Source organism: Ictidomys tridecemlineatus, chromosome 5 (assembly GCF_052094955.1).
Source record: "Ictidomys tridecemlineatus isolate mIctTri1 chromosome 5, mIctTri1.hap1, whole genome shotgun sequence".
In the NCBI taxonomy this organism is placed as follows: Eukaryota; Metazoa; Chordata; class Mammalia; order Rodentia; family Sciuridae; genus Ictidomys; species Ictidomys tridecemlineatus.
This window is the reverse complement of record NC_135481.1, coordinates 19,988,642-20,000,925: the sequence shown is the minus strand read 5'-3', so window position 1 is coordinate 20,000,925 and position 12,284 is coordinate 19,988,642. Positions and strand designations below refer to the sequence as shown.

The 12,284-nt window shown below is 45.9% G+C and overlaps 1 protein-coding gene across 8 annotated transcripts in view; it reads left to right on the top strand.

Moving 5' to 3' along the window:
* Tln2 (talin 2) overlaps window positions 1–12,284 on the top strand; it is a 405,316-nt gene that overhangs the window by 360,055 nt on the left and 32,977 nt on the right. For 7 of the 8 annotated variants that reach the window (XM_078049521.1, XM_040275958.2, XM_005316644.5 and 4 more), the window contains 5 exons: window positions 500–666; window positions 1,510–1,693; window positions 6,004–6,129; window positions 6,338–6,454; window positions 8,535–8,720. In XM_078049521.1, the coding sequence (XP_077905647.1) occupies window positions 500–666; window positions 1,510–1,693; window positions 6,004–6,129; window positions 6,338–6,454; window positions 8,535–8,720 (780 nt within the window). The remainder of the gene's footprint in view (window positions 1–499; window positions 667–1,509; window positions 1,694–6,003; window positions 6,130–6,337; window positions 6,455–8,534; window positions 8,721–12,284) is intronic. The other variant, XM_078049522.1, reaches the window with a different exon arrangement.

Sequence of the window (12,284 nt, the reverse complement as noted above, 5' to 3'; positions counted from 1 at the left end):
CCATCATGGCAGCCAAGTTAAGGAGTGATGAATATTAGCAGTGGCTGCTCCAAACACCTATCTAAAAGAGATGGAAGTGGCACAGTTCAGAGGCACCTAATCCCTGCCCCTTCACTGTGGTTTCAGAATCATAATGAGAACTAAATGCATACTAGCATCTGCCCTAGACTGAGCATTTAGGATTTGCAAATGCCTTGCTAGGAACTTTACATACATCAGTTTTCCTCTATTCTTCCAATACCTTTCTTTAGTAGATAAAAAGTAATGGACCCATTCTACAGATGAGGAAACTAAGGCCCAAAAAAGATGAAACAGCTTGGCCAAGGCCATGTGGCCTATAAATGGAAAAGTTGGTATTCAGACCCAGGCTGTTGATGTCAAACCTGTGCCACTGACCCCTAAGCTACATCAATTTCCAGGACAAAAAATTCAGTGTTTTCAGGTTCGGCACACTTTGGGGTCACATTTTCTCCATTTTCACATTCCTGTTTACCTACAGGTGTCCTTGGTACTCTCAGCTCTCCAGGCTGGGAACAAGGGGACACAAGCATGCATCACAGCTGCCACTGCTGTATCTGGGATCATCGCCGACCTGGACACCACTATCATGTTTGCAACAGCAGGGACGTTGAACGCAGAGAATAGCGAGACCTTCGCAGACCACAGGTACATGCCCCAAAACTCATCAACTTTTGCCACACTACCTGGGAGCCAGAAATCTGTATATCTCTTCTGAGTTCAACAAGGTCCTCAGTGGGTTAAATGAATCATGAAATCAAAAAAAGCTCCTTTTGCCAACTGTAAACACAGAGTGATGTTTGAGCTCGGCCTTCAACAGTCCTAGATCCAGCCTGAACCAGCAGAGAATATTTTTGATCTTTCACTTTGCTGGCTAGAGAGAACTGCTCCTGTGACCGTCCACTGACCTGGCAGAATTGGCAGGGGCAGGCACGTTTAGTAGGAGCTGTGCCTTGGGGAGTTTAAGAACACTGCTGAGATGGCCGTTGCTGAGGGCTCTGTGTTTACAGCTGGAGAGCCCCAAATCCTCGTCATCTATTCCTTGTCTCTCTCTAGTCCAAGGTCTGGGCTGAGGGTGGGCAGAGCAGATTCCCTGTACTCTGTGCTTCCCTGAGCCTAGCCCCTCAGGCTCTGATTCCCAGACAAGATAACACAACCCATGCTGCCTCACAGCTCACTGTGGGTGTCTTAAGGGATCTTGAGAGTCGCAAAAAATGTGGGGTGTTCAATTAACCACAGGCCTGTGGACCTAAGTCTTTCCCTGGACCATTACTATTCTCCACCTTATGCACGAGGGTTGGCTTTCCTCTCATCTCCCCAACTTTGCTTACGTGGAAGCTGTGTACCCCTTGATAAGGGTGGGGGAACATGGGACTCTTTCCCAGAGCCCTTTCACCAAAGCCCCCTGTGAAGGATTTCCCCTCCCAACCCCCAAAAAGTAAGTTTTTCCCTTTGTTTCTCCCTCCCTCCTTGGTCCTGCCTGTTTCTCAGGGAGAACATTCTGAAGACGGCCAAGGCCTTGGTGGAAGACACAAAACTGCTTGTGTCGGGGGCGGCGTCCACTCCAGACAAGCTGGCCCAGGCAGCTCAGTCCTCAGCAGCCACCATCACCCAGCTAGCTGAGGTTGTCAAGCTGGGGGCTGCCAGCCTGGGCTCTGACGACCCTGAGACCCAGGTAGGGACAGGGCCTGTGGATGTCTTCCTTGTATTCCCACAAATGAAGTGCACCAAGCTTCAGAGGAGGGCTCAGGCCATTGGCAACTTTTGAAGTAGATAATATGCATGTGAGTGTGTCTGGTCTGGGGACCTGTTAGGAAGCAGTTGTCTAAACAAGAAGCACAGAGCGTGGATGTGGCTGGAGGATGGAGATGAGCCGTGTATTTAAGAGGAATCCAGGAGGAAGAGTTCACTAGACCTGGTGAACAAGTGGGCATTGGGACATGAGGGAGGAGCAAGCATGTCTCCACATTTCAGGAGCATTTTGTGGACAGTGACTTTACATATGGAGGGAGAGCTCCCTGGAGAGTCACCCTGAGCAGGGACAAGAAGGTGAGTTCAGTCTGGGGAGTGTTGAATCAGAAGTGCCAGAGAGACCACTGGTAGAACTAATGAATGGACACAAGCCTGCTCAGGTACAGGAGCATGGGTGCAGGGATTGTTGCTGTAAAGATAGCAACACCTATAGGAGAGGAGAAGCATGGAGGGTGGAAGGACCATCTTCAGGAGAAAATGCCTAAGGTGCTTGAGGAGCAGCAGCAGTTGGCAAGAGGAAAGCATGGGATGTTGAGCGGAGGCATTCTCAGCCCATCAGAGATGCTGAGTTAAGGCAGGTTAATGTCTGCCACTGAGCCACTAGTCCTATACCATGGAGGGCATTGGTGACTCTTGCTATTTGTATGGGGTGGTGAGACAGCAGCAGTCAGGGAAGGGGAAAGAAATGATGTCCGCAAGCCTAGGCCCTCACTGGGGAAGTTTGGCTCTGTTTTGGAGAAAGAGAAGCTGGAAGGGTAGGAAAGGACCCTGTGCTCCTGTGACCTCTGTTTCAAATGTAATGAGTTCATTGAAATGACCTACCCGTTCCCTTGGTGCCTCCTCCCAGACCATAGGCTCCTGGAGGACAGTTGCTGTAGTTTATTCATCTCTGAAACCTACACACCTGATGCAGCTCCTGGCATACTCAGCAAATATAGGTTCAACTATTGTTGAGCCAGCAGGCAAGCCTAGTGATCGATAAATAGATATTGCCCATTGCCAGAACGTAAAACTTAAACCCCTCTGTTCTCGCTATTCCTGACACCACCTAATGGTAACTTCAGTTTTCAGTGCCTAAACTGTGCTCAGTAAACTAGCGTATTTGACAAAACTAGCTGTTAAAGAAAGGGGCCAGGTGGATGAGACTGACTGTTCTGGTTAACAGGGGCCACCAGCTTTGTTCCCACAGAGTCTGCACCTTTGCTTCCTGACATCCTCCAGGGCAGCTAAGCCCCATGAGGACATCTTCCAGTGTCCCCATGTATCCCTCCTGCAACATTTCTTCCTGCTAACATCAGAGTTCACACTACCTTTTAGAATACTAAGCATTCACAGAAATCCCTGCCTGAGGTGATAGTTTTAACCCTGTGGAGGAAGGAAAAGCTGGAAACCATGTTCCTGTAGTTGGAACCCACAGCACAAGTTCACTTTTGTCACTTGACATAACTTGAGAAGTGACTTGGCTGGAAAGGTTTAAATCTTTTAACTCAGAGAAATATTGCTGTGGAATCATCTCCTCCCACCTTGGGAAAAAATTATGTAATAATTTTTATTAAATACAAAAAAAGAGAGATGATAAAATGAGCCCCTGTGTGTCCACCACCCAGCTTCTGTGACCATCAGCATTTGCCTTATTTTTTTTCATTCAACCTTATTTTGTTGTGGTAAGAGCACTTAATATGAGATGGACTGAGACAGATCTTACCTGTGCAGTGCGGTAGTGTTAACTGTAGGCACAACAGATCCCTAAAGCCGATTTGTCTCACTTAACTGAAACTTTATGCTTATTGGCTATTTACTCCTCTCTCCCTCCCTCCCCCATCTCTGACAACCACCATTCAGCTCTGCCTCCGTGCATTTGACTGTTGTAGATATGGCATACAAGAGGGATCATGCATATTTTTTTGTCCTTCTGTGACTGACTTAATCACTTAGTATAATGTCCTCAGGGTTCATCCATGTTATTATTATATATTGCAGAATTTCCTTTTTTAAAATTAAGTGATATTTCATCATGTGCTTCTACTTTTTTTAATCCATTCATGTACCAATAGACACTTCTGCATTGTGGCTATTGTGAATAATGCTGCTCTGAACATGGGGATGCCAATATCTCACTGAGATCCTGATCTCAATTACTTTGAATAAATACTTAGAAGAAAGATTACAGGATCACATGATATTTCTATTTTTAATTTTTTTCAGGAACCTCTGCACTCTTCCTTAACAGCTGCACCATTCTACATTCCTACTCACAGATCTAAAAGAGTTCCAACTTCTCTCTATCCTTACCAACACTTGTCTTTTTTTTTTTTTTGGATTGGTCCTCCTTATAAGTATGAGGTGATGTCCCACTGTGGTTTTGATTTGCATGTCCCTGAAAATTAGTGACCTTGAGCTTTTTCTCACATATGTATTGACCATTTGTAGTTTTTTGGAGCAATATCTATTCATGTCTTTTTCCTATTTTTTAATCAGTCCATTAGATTTTTTTGCTGCTGCTGTAGGGTCATTATTCTCAAATGGTCTAGGTATCCTGAAACACCAACTTGCAGTGAGATCTCACTTGGGAAAAAAAAAAAAACTCAAGAAAATATCCTCTTTTAATCAGTTGTCAAAGAGTGGAAGTGAGACTGTGTGTCCTGAGTGGAGGATATAGGCAGCAGATACTGGCTAGCGGTGCCTCTGTTCCTCTCACTGTCCCTCCTCCCTGGCCTTGGTGCGAGGAATCAACACATCACACCTTCCTCACAAGCTGCATCCCAAACTGACCCACCTGTAGGTTCAGAAGGTTGACTGAGGTTCCCTCTGCCCTGTGGGTGAGAAGGCATCACAGAGGTGGGCAGGTGACAACAGAGGGCTGGAAAAATCACAATATTGCTGTGCTGCAGCTGTCTGGGGCTCTAGGGTCTCTGGTTCATTTTCACATCTGTTATCCCAGTTTGTCCTCACAGAATCTGGGGGAGACAGATGGGACAGCGCTGCTGATTCTGCTTGTCATGAGGAGCTGGCTGGAGAGCTTAGTTACTGTGGAGGTTAAGACCATGGCCCTTAGAATCACATTGACCAGAGTCCAAATTCCAAGTCTCCAACTCCTGGGCTCTGGGATATGGACGTTAGGATTGCAGTTCCCATGTGAAAGGGTGGAAGTGAGAATTAAATGAGACAATCTGTGCAGAGGGCTTGGCTCAGTGCCTGGAACGCTGCCATTGACACCAGGCAGTTGTTATTACTAGTACAGAAGTGGGAGCTGTTAATGGAGCTCCTGGACCGAGAAGGCTTCAACACAACACCCATAATCATGTTGCTGACACTTCTGATTCCAGGTCCAATGTGGCTGTGGCCTCTCTTATATTAGAGAAGTAGACACAGGTAATGTGTTCCATCCAGGGCCATATGAGCACACACCTGTGCCTTTATCCATTCCCCCAGACTTACTTAGTGCCTGTTGATGCCAGGCGCCCTATTCAGACCCCATAGAGCTTACACTCAAGCCTCAGGGGAAGACAAACCATGTTCAAGTGAATAAATAATAAAACAATTCAACCTACTGATAAGTACTGTACAATATAATAAGGCGAGCTACTGTTTGGCAGTGGGCCTATAGCTAGGGTGGTCAGGAAAGGTCTCTAAAGACATGACATTTGAGTTGAGGCCCAGATGATAGAAAGAGCTGGTTCCCAGTTGAGAGGAGAGCAAGAGTGAAGGCCCAAAATATGAGCAAGTTGAGATTCCCAGTGGGGAAGGAAGACCCACGTGTCAGTAGCATGTTGAGTGGAGCAGAGATCCTAGGAACCAATGATGGAGAGGCAGGCAAAGCTGCCACGAGGGCCTTGCAGCTCAGGTGCAAGGCTGGGGGTTTGTTCTGTGTTCTAGGCACAGTCTGGGGTCAACTGCCATTGCCTCTCAGGCGTCTGCTTAGTTCCCTTCATCTTGTCAGGGGCAGCTTGTCTGCGAGTTGCCAGTGAGGAAGTTGAAGCAGGCTGTGTGCTTAGATCTGAGTTCTAGGCTCAGCGTCAGCCTCCTAGAGTGGGGTGGGCTTCTTAAGATTCCTGCTTCAGACTCTCCAAGGGTGCCTTCCTCAGTGTTATTGCTGTGATACAGGCTTCAGAGCCACTGCTGCAGACATCTGCCTTTTCCTTGTCCCCAGCACCCTTCCTCGAGAAAGTTGCTGGTGAAGCCAGCAGGTGGCTGTTGAGCATCTGCTCACCCGGGCTCCATGATCTCTTTCAGGTGGTGTTGATCAATGCTATCAAAGACGTGGCCAAGGCCCTTTCTGATCTCATTGGTGCTACCAAGGGAGCTGCCAGCAAGCCAGCCGACGATCCTTCCATGTATCAGCTCAAGGGAGCTGCCAAGGTTAGAGTGGGGTACAAACGGGAGTCAGCTTCCAGGGCTATGCGGGGTGAGGGAATCCCATAAGAGGATGTTGGGAGAACACACATCTGAGCTCCTTTCTCACTGAAGGAAACTGAGGTGTCTTTGCTTGTGGCATCCAGTCTGGAACTATAAGGAGAAGGGAGGGGACCTCGGTGTACTATCTGCTTACTCTCTTCCTGGAATGCAGGTGATGGTGACTAATGTCACCTCCCTTCTCAAGACTGTGAAGGCAGTAGAGGATGAGGCCACCCGGGGCACGAGGGCACTTGAGGCCACCATCGAGTACATAAAGCAGGAGCTCACGGTAAGAAGCCAGCTGTTGCCTCCCTGGGCACCAGTGTCCAACACCTGACCCCAGCTTCTCTGAGATTCTTCTAAAGAGATTTTACCTAGAGCCCCTGGAATGGGGAGGCCACTCATCTACCTTCTGGTAGAGTTTGTAACTAATCACTCCATGTGTCACTGAGTTTGGCCAGGATCTACTGGTGTTATAATTAAGGAACTAATTGGTATGTATTAGGACAATTCAGTTTTAATTCCACTAAAATTATAGCATGAAATCAAAGCATTACAGAAGGTTCCCAGCCAAGGGGAAAGTTTATATCCAGGTTCAATTGCAGCCTCTCTTGACTCACATGGCCACTGGTGACAGCTCACACTGTTGCACATGGGTGGAATTGGAGCCAGAGGTTCACCATTAGGAAGAAAACCTAGCCTTTGGATGAGACTCTTCCCCTTCACATCCAGCTCCCTTCTTTTTGAGATGTCCAAATTTAAAGACATCAGCCCTTTTCTTTTTGCCTTGTTCTAGCCCTATAGATTGAGAAAACTAGAGTTTCTGCAATAGGGATGTTATGTGCTTCCTGTGACCCCGTAACACTTATACATCATCTCTCCCTAACCCTACAAATGGAAATATGCTGGAAATGATGGTTTTTCCCTGATATTTCTTTTTAAAACTGATCTCAGATGCAACTTTTCTGTGGGGGAGTGGGGACATGGGGAACCTGCCTCTGCTGCTGGTTGTTCTTTACCTTTAGAGTCATCTTTAGAGAGTGACCTGAGACACAACAGTGCTTTAAACATGAACAATTCTAGGTTTTGGTAAGAGGAACTTGGATTCTTTTGTCCTGTCTTTAATGGATCCAGCTTAGTTCATATTTTAAAGCAGGATCTAAAACCACAGGAGTAACTCAGAGCCTGGTAGCATCCTTAAGCACGGCTACCTGGCCCTCCTGCATGGTCTTGGCATTTCCTACCTGAAGTCTAGACACAGATTCACTCAGACAGGCATGGGCAGGCCTCATGATGGTAATAGAAGAGAGCTGAAATTCAGAGCTCTCGTGGGAAATTATGAACACTTGGTTGTTCTGAATATATCACTATGATTTCTAATTCATCCAGATTGTGTTTCCATAGAGCATGTACCACAAGTGCCACAGTGGTGTGGAGGACTCTGTACCTGTGGACTTCATTCCATGGTAGCATTCAGAAGTGGCCTAGAATTTGTGGTCCTAGGTGCTTAATTGCAGCTGTCCATTCTTAGGGGTAGTGATGTTTGACACTTGTTGGCACACGGCAAGGATGCTATTTGCATCCTCACTTCTGCCTCAGGGAACGCTTCCCTGCTGAAATGTGGTTGCTTAGTGCTGAAGACAGGCTACCCTCACCTGAGATGGGGGTTCTCCTGTGCAGGGATTCAGTATACAGTCACAGCATCTGTCACTCATGTTAAAGAGACAAGACCAGATGGGTTTGAAGCAGAAACAGCTTGACTGACAGATGAGGCTTTAAAATGAGGTATTGAGGTATTAACTTACCATGGTGAATTTATTTCAGCTTCTCTAAAGGTATGTGTGTGTGTTTAAATAATTCAGTGTCATTGTGGCACATTCGACATGAACACCTCTGCACAATTATGCAGTTGTATTTATAAGGCAGGCTAAGAATAGTAGGATCTTATGCTTCATCTCCCAATCTCACACCCGCTTAAAAGGGGTGAGGCGCACCCAGAGTGATATATCCAGGTCAGTCCTGCTCTGGAACCAGCATCGGGGCTAAGAGTTTCTGGAAACTACTGAAACATGAGCAAGGCTGGGAGAAGAGAAGTCAGAAGTTGAATGGGCTAACACTGTAGAAATGTCTCTTACCACATTGCTCCCATGGATGCCAAATATTATATGAGAGAGGCTTGTTCATGCCAGACTCTTGAAAGCAAGAGACATGTTACTGTACTCAAGTTAAATTTCTAGTTTTCTGTCATTTGATAATTTCTTCCAATTGCTGGCTTGATTTTCAGACACTGAGCTACAGCCTGGTTGCAGAAACCTAAGTTATTTTTGTCCTTTTATATTTTTTTCACCTATTTAATTTCTGCCTTTCAGGTGTTCCAGTCAAAAGAGGTACCTGAAAAGACATCATCACCTGAAGAATCAATAAGGATGACGAAAGGCATCACCATGGCAACAGCTAAAGCCGTGGCAGCTGGGAACTCATGTAGACAGGAGGACGTGATTGCCACTGCCAATTTGAGCCGGAAGGCTGTGTCCGATATGTTGACAGCTTGCAAGGTAAAGGCTGTGATGTTATTTAGGATGACAATTAATTCTCTGCCATGACTGAGTCATTCCAAGTTGTCTGGAGGAAGGGAGAGGCTGGTTGTGTAGCAACTCCATACCTTAAACTTGATGATAAACATTCATGTAGAAGACAGCGTATGCATCAGCCTGGGAAACAACTCTCGCAGGTCCTTTTGAGTGGGAGTGAGCCTTGCTGACTTGATCCTCCCACTTCTTAACAGTTCTCCTAAACAGGTAGGGAGCCTTCTGATACAATGTAGTAGAGGCCACTCTAAAAGTAATCAATGGGACTGCAGCATTTAGTTCCACATGCTATGCATGGACACCAGATCCCCTCTTCTGCCTCATGGCTCAGACTTTTTGTGCAAGGAGAGGGGCTACCATTGCTGGCTGAGGAAGTGAATTAGAGGAACACAACGAACTTGGGGAATACCTTTGTTCTCTGTGCCAGACAACTTGGAGGAAACTCTTCTGATCGCAGGGTGATTAGAACAGCTGCCCTAAGCCCAGGCTTGGTGAGGGAGCCATGGGGACCAGAGCCCTGTGACCTTTATTTTAATTTTTTCTTTATCTATTAAGAAAGTAAATCATCAATGCCCCACATTGTCCTATGTCCCACTTAGCACCCTCACCCTTCCAAGGACAGCTTTAGCTTCTAGCAGTGATTGATCTAGGATGCCCCCTGCCCTGGTTAAATGAGATGGGGGAATTAACCACAGAAGTTGAAACCTAGCTATTATAGATCAGAGTCTAGAGGGAACAGGCATTCTTTGTGATAAAGAGAGTTCTGTTTAGGCTGCTGCTGATAGCCTTGCAATTCCTCAGACGGGGTCAGGTGATTTGGAGGTACCTGGCTTAAGGGAAAGGGAAGCAGTTGGCCAAAGGCACATGTGTGTAAGAGCCTGTCCACAGGAGACAACTCCACCTCTGTGGGTCTCCTGAGCATGATGGAGGCTTGAGTAAGGGTGGATTGGGAAGACAAGGGTGGATAGATAGGAATGGCCACTTTGATGAAGGACTGTGCATGCTAGACCAGGGAGTTTGGACTATGTCCTGAAGCCACAGATATTTGCCACTTTGATGTGCTCAGTAGAATTCACCCACCCAGAAATAATAATTTTCAAAAAGCTCAACTGGAGTATCAAATTTGCCTGGCAAGATATAACCCAAAGGCATCATGGTGCCCAGATGTAAGACCTCATAGTTTTAGAGAGGATATTACATATATATATTCTCTCATTTGATCCTAGATGAGAAGGGCAAAATTAATGATTCCAGTATGTCAAATGGTAAAACAGGGACTCAGAGTCAAAATGACATAACTAAGCTCACACAGCTCTTCACTGTGAGAACCAGGATGAAACCAGCACTCTGATTCCATGGCCACTCTGGTTCTGCCTAGCTGTGATGCTCAAGGTTCCTGGGGCTAAAAATTGATAGGCATTTTTGTCCCCATGTTACTGACATGAAAAGAGGAACAGAAAAGACCACAATTAAGGCAGAAATGGAATGCAACTCAGATTTTTAAGTTTCTCTTGCATAGGTTCCCCTGTTTCCAGGGGACGAGGTCAAGTAGAAAAGGGTGGAAACTGTCTGCCCAGCCTTAGTTTTTCTGGGGTCAAACCATCTTGGATTTTCAGGACAAAATAACCCACAGAATGCTGAAGCACATGTTTTTTCACATTCCAAAAATCTGACTTAACAATAAGTACCACTGCTGCACCCCAAGACACCTATTAAGAGAGGACTTTTTTTTTAGCAAACTTATGAACAATGGTGATTCCTTTGGGCTCCTGCATCCCTCACCCCTTTGCAGAAAGGAATTAGGCAGCTTGACAGAAAAGGGAATGCATGCAGTAAGTCACATGCAGAAAAACAAGGCCGCTGAGTGGCAGATCAAGAAGAAAGTCTCCAACACACAGAATGGAGGGCCAAGTTGCCCTATCCAAGTAACTTGGGGCTGAGTGGGTAACCAGGGCAAATGTGGGGGAACAGCAAGTTCCAGACTGGCTCATCTTATCAGAATGGGAGGATTACACTAAGTCCTCAGGCTTACCCAATTCCAAAGTCAAGTCTCATGTGTGTTTCTGTCTGTCTTGCTTTCATGTGTATATATTTATGTTAGATACAATTTTATGTCTGCTTTTATAATTGATATGATGTGGCTGTTTCTCTGTTGCTGTGAGTCATTATCACAGACTTTTTAAAGGATACAATATACTCCATTAGCAAATATTCTCTTTCCCCTATTATAAAATATTTAGGTTGTCTACATTTATTTTTATCATGAACTTTACTATAATAAACATCCTTAGGCATATCTGGTTTTTCTGTGCTTTGGGTTATTTCCTTAGGCAAGACTCCCAGAAGTGGAATTAGTGGGTCAAATGGTATGACATTTTAATTACTGCCAGATTGTTCTCCTGTAGTGTTCTGCTGAGTTACACAGTCACCATAGTAGGCAAGCATACTTTGATCTTGCCTCTCCCACACCCTAGATGAGGGCCTTGTGCAGAACCTGCTGGAGGTAACACTGAGGAGCAGCGCAGCCTATGTCTTCCCATAGTCTCCTCAAACAGGCGTGGGTTCTGTGCCTCATAATTAGAGTCTCAGGGATGAACAAAACAAGTGTTCAGGGCATAGCTCTGGGCTCCTAGTTTCCGCATCCTAGACCCGTTAGACTTTAGATGAGTCAAACCTAGTTTACAAATGACAAATGCTGGCCACTTCCTCCAGGGTGGTGCTCAGAGCAGGAGCGAGCCCACAAGTGTTCCCACCTGCGCCCACCACCATCCCTAGGAAGAGGGGCTTGAGAGGAAAAAACATGGAGGCTGGTCAGTGCTCCCCTTCCCTTGACCTTTTGTGCTGATGGGTGATTTCTCTGTTGCTTGCTTGTAGTTTAGTGTGTTAACTATTTCTGTAAGGCCCCCAAGTTTTTTTCAGAGTGAAGCTGCAGCAGGGAAAATGTCTAAGGGGGTGAGGGTGCTATCAGTTTTAGCAAATAAAAGGGTGTAACATACTTGTACTAACAGTTTTCCTTGTGTATGTGAAATATAGATTTAACTGGGTACATTTTATCCAACAACCCTATGAATCAGAATGGATGTATCATGAATGACTCAAGGTGGCAGGTCACAAGTACAAGAAAAAAGCATGAGATATTGTGTTCACCATATGCTCTGGTTTGCTTATCTCGGCATTTGTATAATGTGAGATGAGTTATTTACAGTGCTTGAGGGCGCCGGGGAGCTGCTATCTGAAGTTTCCCAGGAGCCCAAGGGCCGTGGTCACGGAGACCTCACTGTGACTGTGGTGTGGTTGGTGGAGGAGTAAGAACCTGGGCTTCATTAGCCTGTGGACAGAGAAGGGGCCTTCAAGAGGCAGCTGCTGACAAGAGGCCAGGCTGAGCTGGGGTTAGTATGTCTCCTGCTGGAAGGCCTTATTATGAATCTTTTCTGGACATCTTCGTGTATATAAAATTCTTTTCATTTAAAAAAACAAAGGCAGCAAAGAAAGGGGGATTGGGTTCAGTTATCTCTGTCATTTAGCCCTCTG